The sequence below is a fragment of the Nematolebias whitei genome, chromosome 1, assembly GCF_014905685.2.
Source record: "Nematolebias whitei isolate Nwh7 chromosome 1, NemWhi1, whole genome shotgun sequence".
Taxonomy (NCBI): domain Eukaryota; kingdom Metazoa; phylum Chordata; class Actinopteri; order Cyprinodontiformes; family Rivulidae; genus Nematolebias; species Nematolebias whitei.
In genome coordinates this window covers 42525123-42537494 of record NC_056498.1, presented here as the reverse complement: position 1 = coordinate 42537494, position 12372 = coordinate 42525123, and the positions used below count along the sequence as shown (strand labels likewise).

At 44.2% G+C, this 12372-nt stretch overlaps 2 protein-coding genes across 2 annotated transcripts in view; one reads left to right on the top strand and one right to left on the bottom strand.

The window, feature by feature from the left end:
• Nucleotides 1-2376: 2376 nt before the first annotated feature.
• On the top strand, nt 2377-5671 carry LOC119418087 (gastrula zinc finger protein XlCGF57.1). The gene is made up of 3 exons (XM_037685376.1): nt 2377-2655; nt 2734-2857; nt 4279-5671. Exons 1-3 carry the CDS (start codon nt 2454-2456, stop codon nt 5669-5671), a joined length of 1719 nt encoding a protein of 572 aa, XP_037541304.1. The 5' UTR covers nt 2377-2453.
• Nucleotides 5672-8842: 3171 nt separating this feature from the next.
• The window catches only part of LOC119410542 (ceramide-1-phosphate transfer protein-like), a 7326-nt gene continuing 3796 nt past the window's right edge, over nt 8843-12372 (bottom strand). Inside the window, exons 4-6 of the mRNA XM_037677427.1 lie at nt 10752-10917; nt 10471-10667; nt 8843-9076 (exon numbers count right to left, since the gene is read on the bottom strand). Coding sequence (XP_037533355.1) covers nt 8848-9076; nt 10471-10667; nt 10752-10917 — 592 coding nt within the window. The 3' untranslated portion in view covers nt 8843-8847. The remainder of the gene's footprint in view (nt 9077-10470; nt 10668-10751; nt 10918-12372) is intronic.

The following is a 12372-nucleotide window of genomic DNA, read 5'->3' as shown; positions in this document are numbered from 1 at the left end:
ACAAAAGGACCTTCTCCTACTCCGCTCCTGTTTCCTGGAACATCTTGCAAAAAGATTTTAAAGCTCTGGACCTTTGACCTCTCTAGTGGCTTTAAGAATCTGTTGGACTCCTGGCAGGGACCAATGCAGACATGTTCCTGTTTTAAGTTTTCTACATTTGCCTTATAATCCAACTGTTTTTGTTACCCTTTTATTTGTCATCTTAATTGTAAAAACAAAATTCTGTATGCCTTTTTATAACTGTTTATTGTTGTTGCTGTTGTCCATTGTTGTCATCTTTCTTTGTTGAAATCAGGTCTCTCTTGTAAATGAGTCCTCGAGGCTCAATGGGGTTAACCTGTAGAAATAAAGGTTGAATGAACAATATTCCATAGATTTTCTAGGACAGTTTGTTGGCCAATTAAGAACAGGGATACCATGGTCCTTAAACCAGGTGCTGGTAGCTTTGGCACTGTGTGCAGGTGCCAAGTCCTGTTGGAAAATGAAATCTGCCTCTCCATAAAGTTGGTCAGCAGCAGGAAGCAGAAAGTCTCTAAAACTTCCTGGTAGATGCTGCATTGACCTTTGACCTCAGAAAACACAGTGGACCAACACCAGCAGATGACATGGCCCCCAAACCATCACTGACTGTGGAAACTTGACACTAGACCTCAAGCAACATGGATTCTGTGCCTCTCCTCTCTTCCTCCAGACTCTGGGTCCTTGATTTCCAAAGGAATTGCAACATTTACTTTAATCAGAGAACATAAGTTTGGACCACTCAGCAGCAGTCCCAGGCGAGATGTTTCTGATGTTGTCTGTTGTTCAAAAATAGCTTGACACAAGGAATGTGACAGCTGAACCCATGTCTTGCATACGTCTGTGCGTGGTGGTTCTTGAAGCACTGACCCCAGCTCCAGTCCACTCTGTGAATCTCCCCCACATTTTGGGATGGGTTTTGTTTCACCATCCTCTCCAGGTGCAGTTATCCCTAATGCTTGTAACTTTTTCCTACCACATCGTTTCCTTCCCTTCTCCTCTCTATTAATGTGCTTGGACACAGAGCTCTATGAACAGCCAGCCTCTTTAGCAATGACCTTTTGTGTCTTACCCTCCTTGTGCAGGTGTCAATGGTCGTCTTCTGGACAACTGTCAAGTCAGCAGTCTTCCCCATGATTGTGTAGCTACAGAACTAGACAGAGACCATTTAAAGGACTTTGCAGGTGTTTTGAGTTAATTAGCTGATTAGAGTGTGACACCAGGTGTCTTCAATATTGAACCTTTTCACAATATTCTCATTTTCTGAGATACTGAATTTGGGGTTTTCATTGTCAGTTATAATCATCAACATTAAAAGAAATAAACATTTGAAATATATCAGTCTGTGTGTAATGAATGAATATAATATACAAGATTCACTTTTTGAATGGAATTACTGAAATAAATCAACTTTTTCATGATATTCTAATTTTATGACCAGCACCTGTATTTACCAAAGTTTAAAATGTGTATTTCCAAAAGGATATCAGACCAAGTTAGACCGGACAGGGTGGTGGTATCTATAGACCTAAAGTCTGTCATTGAAAGCCTGCAGTGTAAAGGAAATACTAGGAAAGACCTTCTTTTAGAAATACAGCACAGATTCTTCAGGTTGTGTGGAAGTTCAGTTTGGTTGGGTGCCGGCTCTCGATGGGGTGGAAGGAAAGAGAGAGCAGATCAACTCACTAAAGACTTTGAAGGGTTAACTATCAGTTAATATTCTTTTAGGGAAAGGAGAAGGTAAATCAATTAATAGAAAAGAAATGGAAAATTGGCAGAAAAAGTGGAATTAAGATAAGAAAGGAGGAAGATTATTCAAAATACAAAACTCAGTTATGATAATTGTAAAGAAAGAAGTAGAAGAGAAGCTGTGATAATAATGAGACTGAGGGGAGGCCATACTTGTCTAAATATACAATGTGTGATGGGGAAAAGGAAAAACAGCTGGGAGGAATGTGGGAAACAAAGTTTTGATGAAATATGCTAAGAAGAAAGAGAAATTTAAAAAAGTTAAAGAGGCAGGGAGAGTACAGAGTTTAAAAGGGATCTTAGGAACAGAAGGGGATAAGGATCAAATAAGTGATGTTAGAAAAACGTTGTTTATTCATTTACATAATATAACTTAAAAACAGAATTTAGGGAAAGGAGGCTACACACTCTTGCTCAATAGATGGCGGTGGGCACCATGTCTATAGTGCCACCATAACTATGGTGGGCACCATTCTATGGTGGGCACCATGTCTATGGTGGGCACCATGTCTATAGTGCCACCATGTGAACGTTGCTTGCGATCCGCCAATAAAATGAAAGAAGAAGAAGACGTTTCAATTTTTCCTTCGGACACATTTAGCTGCTGCACCACCAGCCGGAAGTGGTTGCGTCATGCTTCAGTAACAGATTGTGGGATGACGCTACGTGTTGAAAGAGTGTAAAGCATGTTTTTGTGCAGCAACATGTCTAAAGGAGACATCCTGAGAGGAATCATCACCGAGAAGCTGAGCACAGCCGCCCGGGAGATCCTGGCGGTGGTGGAGAGGACCGTGGCCGACTACGAGCAGGAGGCTGCGGGCTTGAGGCAGGAGGTGCAGCGGCAGAGGAGGCAGCTGGAGCTCCTGCAGCCTCGGCTCCGAGCAGGAGGTGAGACCACGTGCAACAGGTATCTGAGGCCAGCTGCAAGATTCAACGTTAAAAAGTGTGAACTGTTTGTGTGAGCAGCTTTGGAGGACTCCTGGATTCTCTGTGATGATGAAGATGGTCCAGAGGAGGGCGTTGAACCGACAACCATCTCTGATCAGAACCAAGAAGACCCACAGATCCTGGATTATCAAATACCTTTAAGGTACCACCACCCAGAGTTTTTACTAAACAACCTTCAGTCCGAGGAGCTGCAACAAACTCGGTCTTCTAGACAGAAGCGTTCCTTTCAGGAGAGCCATATTGACAGGTCAAAGTGAAGGGAGAGCTGTGACGTCACCCACTCACTCAAATTAAAGAAACAAGTTAAACCGGATGAAGAAAACAAACAGAGTTCACACAGAATGTGCAGCATGTCCTCGACCTTCATGTTAGTTGTTGCTGCCACACTGAGATGTTGAGAGGGACCTGGGTCAGTCACGTTCTCCGTTGTCACTTGATCTTTGAACATGTTGCCACAGGTGTAAACATTTCTTGTAGTACCTTTCCTGGCCACTGGGTGGCACTATAAGACTGTTTGAATGAAGGATGGATAGTGAGGGAGCGAGCAGCATGTCTCTAAGAAAAATGTGAGGGAGGCCCCTTGACGTGACATGGGCTGTCTCTCTCCAGTTCTCAACATGGCGGATGCTCGGTGGTTTGAGCTCTTTAGCATTTTTCACACAAAGCTTTTCATAAAAAATCAGTAAACAAGTTCTCAGCTTCTTTTTTCAGAGAAAAACAACTTTTTAGACGAAGACACGAGTTTCAACCGTGAATTTTGGAGCTTCGACAAGACGGAGTTTTTTTTCCTCGAGGTCAGGCTGTTAGCTTAGCTCGTAGCTTAGCTTCTCAGTTTAGCTGCTTTTAATCGTTCAAAAACACGATGTTGGACGTTCAAACAGATTTTAAAGAGAAAGGGAGGGGTCGGTGAAGAACCGGAGTTGTCATCGAGTGTCTTCAGTAGAAAGAGACACGAAGAAACGATGAAGCTGATCAATGAAAATAAGATAATTTTCATTTATCATGAGATTAATTGATTTATTGATTATTGTGACAGACCTACTGATACCATAAAAACATTACATCAAACATCAACATGAAACAGATCAGCAGCAACATGAAACACATCGGCAGCAACATGAAACAGATCAGCAGCAACATGAAACTGATCAGCAGCAACATGAAACAGATCAGCAGCAACATGAAACTGATCAGCAGTAACATTGAAACTGATCAGCAGTAACATGAAACAGATCAGCAGCAACATGATATGGTTTTTCACAGTGATTATTCTAGTTAGAGATTCATGAGTCTAACAGCCTCAGGGTAGAAGCTGTTCCTCAGTCTAGTGGTTCTACACTTAGTGCTCCTTAACCTCCTTCCTGAGGGGAGTGGGGCAAAATGTGTGTGTGCTGGGTGAGTGTGGTCCTTCATGATGCAGATGGTCCTCTTCCTGCATCTGGAGGTGTAGATGTCTGTGATGGTGGGGAGGCTGACTCCAACAGACTTCTTCAAACCAACAGAACATTTTACTTCAGATTTCAAACGTTCTCCCACTTATTGTTTTTAGTTCTGTCTCTGCAGCCCTGCTGAACGTCCAGACGGTACCAGAGTGAAGGTTCCATCCAGCAGCGCAGAGTCTCACCAACAGAACCTGGAGGTAAAGGAGGAAGAAGCAGAGATCGCTGTGGACTCCAGCGACCAACGAGAGGATGCGCTGGACCCAAGTGACGACTGGAAGCCGACTCCCGAACTGCAGAAACCCAGAAGAACGAGCAGGAAGACGAAAGCTAACGGTGGCGTGAAGGAGACGGGGGGTCAACTGTCCTGTAAGGTGTGTGGAACCTGGTACCGGCAGCTGGGGAGTCTGGTCGTCCACACCTGGACTCACGTGGACGAGCAGCAGGACCTTTGTGGCATCTGCGGGGTGAAATTTGAGTTTCTGGGGGAGCTGAAGGAGCACCTTAAAGTTCACCAGGACGTCCATATGTGTCCGTACTGTGGGAAGACGTTCATCTCCGCCTCTGGTCTCAGGTGTCACGTTGCTCGTCACACCGGACGCAACCTGTTCAGATGTTCCGACTGCACCAAAACCTTCACCAGCATCACCTCCCTGAACTACCACCGCTGGGTCCACGAGAAGAACAAACCGTACAAATGCGACATTTGTCTGAAGACGTTCGGCCTGAAGCCACAGCTCGCCATTCACAGGAAGTTACACACCAGCCAAGACAAATACGTCTGCAACATCTGCGGCAAGGCTTTCCGCTTCCGTCGGTGCCTGGCCCAGCACAGACACATCCACTCGGAGGAGCGCCGCTACGCCTGTGAGCTCTGTGGGAAACGTTTTAAACTGGGAAGTTCTCTGAAGACCCACATGAGGATCCACAGGCCTACGGATCAGTCGTTCCCCTGCAGCGTCTGCTGCAAAACGTTCCCGACGGAACAGAGACTGAAGAACCACCTGAAGATCCACAGCGAGGAAAAACCCTTTGCCTGCGCCGTGTGCGGGAAAAGCTTCCTGTTCAGGAGCTGCCTGAAGAAGCACATGATGGTTCACACCGAGGAGGCGCCGTACAGGTGCGCCGAGTGCGGACGCAGCTTCAGGCAGAAGTCTAACCTTGACAGCCACATCAAGCTCCACTCAGGGGTCAAACAGTTCGTCTGTGGGGTCTGTGGGAAGGCGTGTTCTCGACGGGAACACCTGAAGGTCCACATGAGGACCCACAATGGAGAGAGACCCTACAAGTGCACCCTCTGCGACAAAGCCTTCACCCAGAGCCACTGTCTGAAAACACACATGAAGAGCCACCATACCAAAGAAAACCCTGTCCATGAGAACCAGACTGAAGAAAATCCTATTCCTGATTATCCTCCTGCTGATCCATCTGATTCCGTCATGACTTCATCAGTTGAGCCCTTTCCTCTCAGTGAGGAGGAACACCAGCCCTACTCTGATGAGCTTCCTGATGATTGAGCTCCTCACCCTGTTCCTCAGGCTGAGCCCAGATACTCCCCAAATAAAACGCTGGTTACGTACTGTGGATGGATGGATGGATGGATGGATGGATGGATGGATGGATGGATGGGTTCTAGAATTGCTCCGCTCCAGGTGGCTGCATGTTGGAGCAGCTCTGCTACTTTCATTCTGAGATTTTGCTTTTGGAAACCTTAATTCCTCTTTTTCTGGATGTAAATCACATTTTTTGGATGATTGTTTCCTCTGGTATCAGATGCTGTGCAGCTGGAACGATTTTTACTGAAACTTTTTTGGTTTTGGGCGTTTGTTATGATGTGTAACCATGGCAACAAGGCAGTTTTCTCCAACCAGCAGCTGATTAACATCTCAAAAGCTCAAATAATATCTCAACTACAGCCTCAAATCTCAAATGAGTTGAAAAGGATGTTCTGTGGACGCATTCTCATCTACCTGCCAGCTGTGCTCGAGTGCCTGACCACCGAGATCCTGGAACTAGCAGGAAACACGGCTCATGACAGCAGAAGGACAGGATCGTCCCTCAGCACCTACAGTTGACTGTCCGCAGCGACGAGGAGCTCAGCAGACTGCTGGGAGGAGGAGTTCTGCTCAGCATTCGGGCGGTCCTACAGCCTGGGGGGAACCGAGAGTCCAGCCGAGTCTGGGTGGACAGATCGACCGGCATCTGCAGCCAGTTTCTTAGGATCCACTGTGGGATGGACCTTTACAAGAGATCCTTCCTGTCTACAGCATCAGTATCTATAACATCGCTTAATGAAATAACGAGTTACAACAACAAATAATTTCCCTCTGGGATTAATAAAGTTTTTTTTAATTTTTTTTTTTTAATGGGTGGATGGGTGGAGTTAAAATAAACCGACTTGCCAGCCGGGTGTTGAGCAAACGTGATAAAAACTTTCTCCAGCAGCTTTGATCTGTTTTTCTTGTTCTCTCTTTATCTGGAGGAAAAATGCTTCTTGAAAAAATGTCAGTTTCTGAGGAGAGATCCTGGTGGGTGGACATCTTCACTTCAGAATCAGTTTATTATTGCCATGTCAATGAACGAGGTTCACAAACTAGGAATTTGCTTCGACATCACTTGAACAGGAAATTGATTTTGACGATGAACACAGATGGTCGTGGACTTCAGACGGAACAATCACACCTACACCCTGAACATAAGAGGATCTGTGGTGGAAGTGGTCTCCAGCTACAAGTTCTTGGGTGTACACCTGAATGACCTCAGCCTCCCCACCATCACAGACATCTACACCTTCAGATGCAGGAAGAGGGCCACCTGCATCATGAAGGACCACACTCACCCAGCACACACACTTTTTGTCCCACTCCCCTCAGGAAGGAGGTTGAGGAGCATTAAGTGTAGAACCACTAGACTGAGGAACAGCTTCTACCCTGAGGCTGTTAGACTCATGAATCTCTAACCAGAATAATCACAGTGAAAAATCACATCATGTTGCTGCTGATCAGTTTCATGTTGCTGCTGATCAGTTTCAATGTTGCTGCTGATCAGTTTCATGTTGCTGCTGATCTGTTTCAATGTTGCTGCTGATCAGTTTCAATGTTGCTGCTGATCTGTTTCAATGTTGCTGCTGATCTGTTTCAATGTTGATGTGTTCATGCGTGCACATCTGCTCACAGACTCATGTTCATGTTTGTGGTGATGTTTAATGTTTTATGTTATGAGTGCTTAGTGTATATTTAGTTGATGTTTTTCTTAGTTCATATCTTAGATGTTATTACTGTTTTTCTTTTACATTTTATTGTTGGATGTAACTGGGACCCCGTGAACATAATTTCATTCCACCTAATGTGGACAAAGAAACTCAGAATCTCTGACAACGTAATGCTAATTAGCTAACCTAGCATCAGCACCTCTGGCTCCAGATGTTACTTTGTAAAGAACAGCAGAAGAAATATTCAGCTTTATTTAAATGGTTTATTCTGTGTGTGGTAGTGAAGCATCATTTGTTTTATTTTCAGAGCATTAATGTTTTTATTAATTAATTTCTGTTTATATTGTAGTTATTAAAGGGGCAACATTGAAGTTACGTTTTTTATTATCATTTTTTTTGTTTTTGCAATAAATACCGTAAAATGCTGTGAAAACATACATGAAGTTAACCTTAAAATAATTTGGTACTTCCTGTTGTAATTCTTTGAGCAATGAAATTAATGGAATCCTATATTTTATTTTATTTTGAAAGTCTTAAGTTCCTGTTTTTCTTGGCGATTTTAAATCCTGAACTCTCCCGAGCCTTTTATTTAATTTTACTAAACACAAAAGGTTTAATTAAAAACTAGCATGAAGTCTGAAGGTTAGCTGGAATCTGCTGAGTCACTGGTTACCATGGTGATTCCCGCCATTTTGGGGGGGTGAAGTTAAAATGCTGTTTAAACCATTAGCTTCATCCGGTCGCTGCGTAAAAATTGAACCGTTCCTTCATAGTCTTAAATAATTTAATGACAATTTCCTTCAGTTGTTGATAAATGTTGAATTGTCTGAATATAAACTTTAAAGTTGCTCAAACGATGTTTTGTTCACCATCGAGCTGGTTTTTGGTTCATTATCACGGAGTTTTTCATCTTCTCGAACTAGAAAAAGGGAATTGGGCACTCGGCCTGTTTGCAGTGAAACGTGCTTTTGGACGGCGTGTCGCGTGAACCGGTGAAGAAACAACTTGAACCATTGAACCTCGTATGAAAATAAACATGAAGTCGTGTTTTGGTGCAACTCAAACTTTTACTCTGAATTTTCTCCAAAAAAATAAAAAACAGCATTTTTTTAGTTTTGTATTTAGAAAAAAATTCAATGATGCATTTGTTCTTTTATTAAACTACATTATTAAAAAAATATACAAAGATAAAGTTTAGCTGCAGTTTAACGTTTACAACGTGTGTTTTGTAAAAGAGTTGTTTGATTTTATGTTGAAACTGAAACAGTTAAAAATATAAATAGTGTTTGATGATTGGAGAAAATCTTCTGTAAGTGAAATTATTTGGACTAACGTGGAACGGTGATGCTAAATGAACTTTGTTCAGAGTTTACAAAACAACCCGTCTGACCGTTTCCGGTTTTATTTCTGTCCCTCTGAGTCTCTGGTCCAGTTTTTGGAGTCCCGGGACGCCTGACTCCTAGTTTCCTCTCGTTCTCGGGTTCAGGGCAGCTCCAACAGGTCGTACTGGGCCAGGATCCGTTGGGTTCGGGCGTGGACCAGCGTCAGGGCGTGGATGATGACGCGCAGGACGGGCGTGGCCTCCTCCTGGGTCTGCACGCACACCAGCTGTAGGAAGTAGTCCCTGTCGGGGAGAGCCATGAAGACCAGCTCTGCGGCCTGACGGAGCACCCAGGGGTGGTGGGGGGCCAGCGCCACCCTGTAGGCGTCCCTGAAGGAGGACAGCAGGAGACAAGAGACACCGTCACTGGATTAAATGGACCGGTTCTACTGAGGCCTCAGAATGAGGTGGACACCTCTGAGAGACTTCGTACACCATGCGAATAAAAAACTGAACCACAGTCCAGGATGAGCCATAAAAACTAAATCCACCCGGTCCTGATACCACAGAACTAGCCCAAACTGTCATACCTCCACCACCGTGCTTGATGGTTTGTATTTATGTCCTTTTAGGACGAGGAGTCTATTTAAAACAGGTGAGTCCTGCCTGACCCGGACCTTTGGTGGATTCTGTCGGGGGAAGGTTTATGGATGTTTTTAACTGCTGTGGCTAAGAATGCTAACTGCTCATGAACCGTGTGTTGGAGTTCACGGAGAGCTAAACGAGGAGCTGATTTGATCCTGCATGTGCAGCTGGTACTCCAAGGTCGCCTCCGAGTCTGCGAGCTTGAAGGAGCTGATGTAAAAACAATCCTGGCACACTGTCCGGTGCAGATCCTCTATCTGTGGAAGCCTGTTGTGACCGTCTGTCCTTGAACTTGGTTAAAACATCTGTCGTGTGCGGCTCCTTTTAAGGAAGTAATTAATCTTTATTCATATAGCACCTTTCACAGACAATGACATCACAAAGTGCAAGTAAACAACATTTAAATAAAAGCCAGTCTGAATGAATAAGTCTTAAGATCATTTTTGAAAGAGTCAATGGAATCTGAGCAGCGCAGTGACAGAGGGAGAGCGTTCCAAAGCCTCGGGGCCACCACTTGGAACGCTCTGTCTCCACGTGTTCTAAAATAAGTTCTCGGAACCATCAGCAACATTTGATTTGAAGATCTCAAAGTCCTGATGGGACATAGAGGCTTCAAACGGTCCAGTAAATATTTGGGAGCCTGACCATGAAGTGCCCTAAAAGTTAGGAGCAACATTTTAAAATGACTCCTGAAATGCACAGGGAGCCAATGCAGGGAGGCCAGAACAGGATGTGAGCTCTTCTGTGGGTTCCAGTTCGCAGCCTCGCCGCAGCATTCTGCACAGACTGAAGGCGAGCTAGGGAAGATTTGTTCAGACCCATTAAAATGCTGTTACAGTAATCTAACCGAGATGAAATGAAAGCATGAACAATCATCTCAAGTTCCTTCTGTGATGCAATTCCTCGTAGTTTAGAAATGTTTCTTAAGTGGAAAAAACAATTTCGAACAAGCAATTTGCAATGACTGTCCAAAGATAAAGAACTATCAAAGACAACACCCACATTTCTGAGATTATTATTTACCGAAGGATTTAAAAACGTAAGATACTGCTTGATTACTGGGATTTTATCATCAGGAAGAAGATAACGAGAGGATCTTTTCATCCAACAGATTTAGGTTTGAAACGGCAAGCCGTTACCTGCTCAGCTCTCCGGGGGTTCTGAATCGTCCGTCGGCTCCCGCTCCTTCAGACAAACCGTCCAGCATCAACTTGAGCCAGAGCAGGGATCGATGCAGCCGCAGCAGCGTTCTGCTGCCCGAATCCGTGCGACGGGAGAAGTTGACCACGCCCGCCTGTAGCTCCGCCTCCACCATGGAACGAACAGATCGATACGCCTAAAGAGGAGAGGTGTTCAGAATAAAACCGGCTGCAGTTCCATCTGGTCCTACCAGGTTTTACAGACTAACAGCCGGTCTCACCCCGTGTTTTAATCCAAACGCTGCTGGAGTTCGTGGTTTGGAGGAGTCCGTCAATTTCCCATCAGCCTTTGAGGCGTGTTTGAGTGACAGCTCTCGGATCAACGTAACCTTTTCTCTCACCTTCTGGGAAAAGAAACCGACCATCGTCCCGAGAGACTCCATGAAACTGAGGAAGACAAGAGACAGTTAGCTGAGGACGACTCAGGATTCAAACAGTCAACCAGAACCTGGATGGTCTTTGCAGGCTCTGGGTGAGGTCTTCAAGAGTGTTTTAGAAATTAAACCATCAAAATAACAAAATAATTTCACTGAGCTATAAAGCATTTACAAAGTTTTCAAACAACTTTTAAAGGCAGAGACTGAAACGACCGCAGAGTCTCTCTGTTTTCTGCAGCAGATTCCAGTCATCTGAGGCAACAGACGAGCCAGAATCAGACCTGGTCCTCCTTGAGACCTTCACCAACAGAGATTTGGATGACCTGCTGTGAAACGTTGTAGCTGACACTATATACAGAATCTGACTGAAGTATGGAGGGAGCAGCCCAACAAGGGTTTATATATAACTCATGAGACACCCATGGACTGAAGCAGTCTTTTATCCATACTCGTCTTATCAATCAACCTTTATTTCTACAGGTAAATCCCATTGAGCCTCGAGGACTCATTTACAAGAGAGACCTGATTTAACAAAGAATGATGACAACAATGGACAACAGCAACAACAATAAACAGTTATAAAAAGTCATAATACAGTTTTTGTTTTTTTAACAAATAGGATGGCTAAAAGGAAAAGGTAACAAAACAAAAACCAGCTAGATTCCAAGACAAATGTAGAAACTAAAACCAGGAACATGTCTGCATTGGACCCTGCCAGGAGTCCCAACAGATTCTTAAAGACACTTAGAGAGGTCAAAGGTCGAGAGCTTCAAATAGGAGCATGATTATTAATAATTGTACCAAAATGTGTTTTGTATACATTTTTAATTCTTTAATTGGCCAGTTTTCTGCCCTTTAATCAGACAGTTTTCCATCCATCCATTATCTTCTGCTTATTCTGAAGTCGGGTCATGGGGGCAGCATCTCGAGCAGGGAGGAGATCCACAAATCTCTCTCCACAGCCTCTTCCAGTTCTTCTGGGAGGACTCCAAGGCATTCCCAGGCCAACCGAGAGACATAGTCACTCCCGCGTGTCCTGGGTCTTCCCTGGTGTCTCCTCCCAGTCAGACATGCCTGAAGCACCTCCCTAGGGAGGCGCCCAGGGAGCATCCTTACCAGATGTCTGAACTACCTCAACTAGCTCCTCTGGATAAGGAGGAGCAGTGGTTCTACTCCGAGTCTCCAGGGTGGGGCCCCGGTAATCCATGTCCGGGCAATGGACACTTGAGTACCTTGTTTTTTCCATCCATTAATTGAAAAGTTTTCCTTCCTTTAATTGGACAGTTTTCCATTTTTAATTGGACAGTTTTCCTTCTTTTATTAGAACAAATAAAGACACTTGAATAATTGAACAGTTTTCTGTCCTTTAATTGGACATTTTCCATCCTTTTATTGAACAGTTTTCCGTCTTTTACTTGGACAGTTTTCCATCCTTTAATTGAACAGTTTTCCATCTATTAATTGG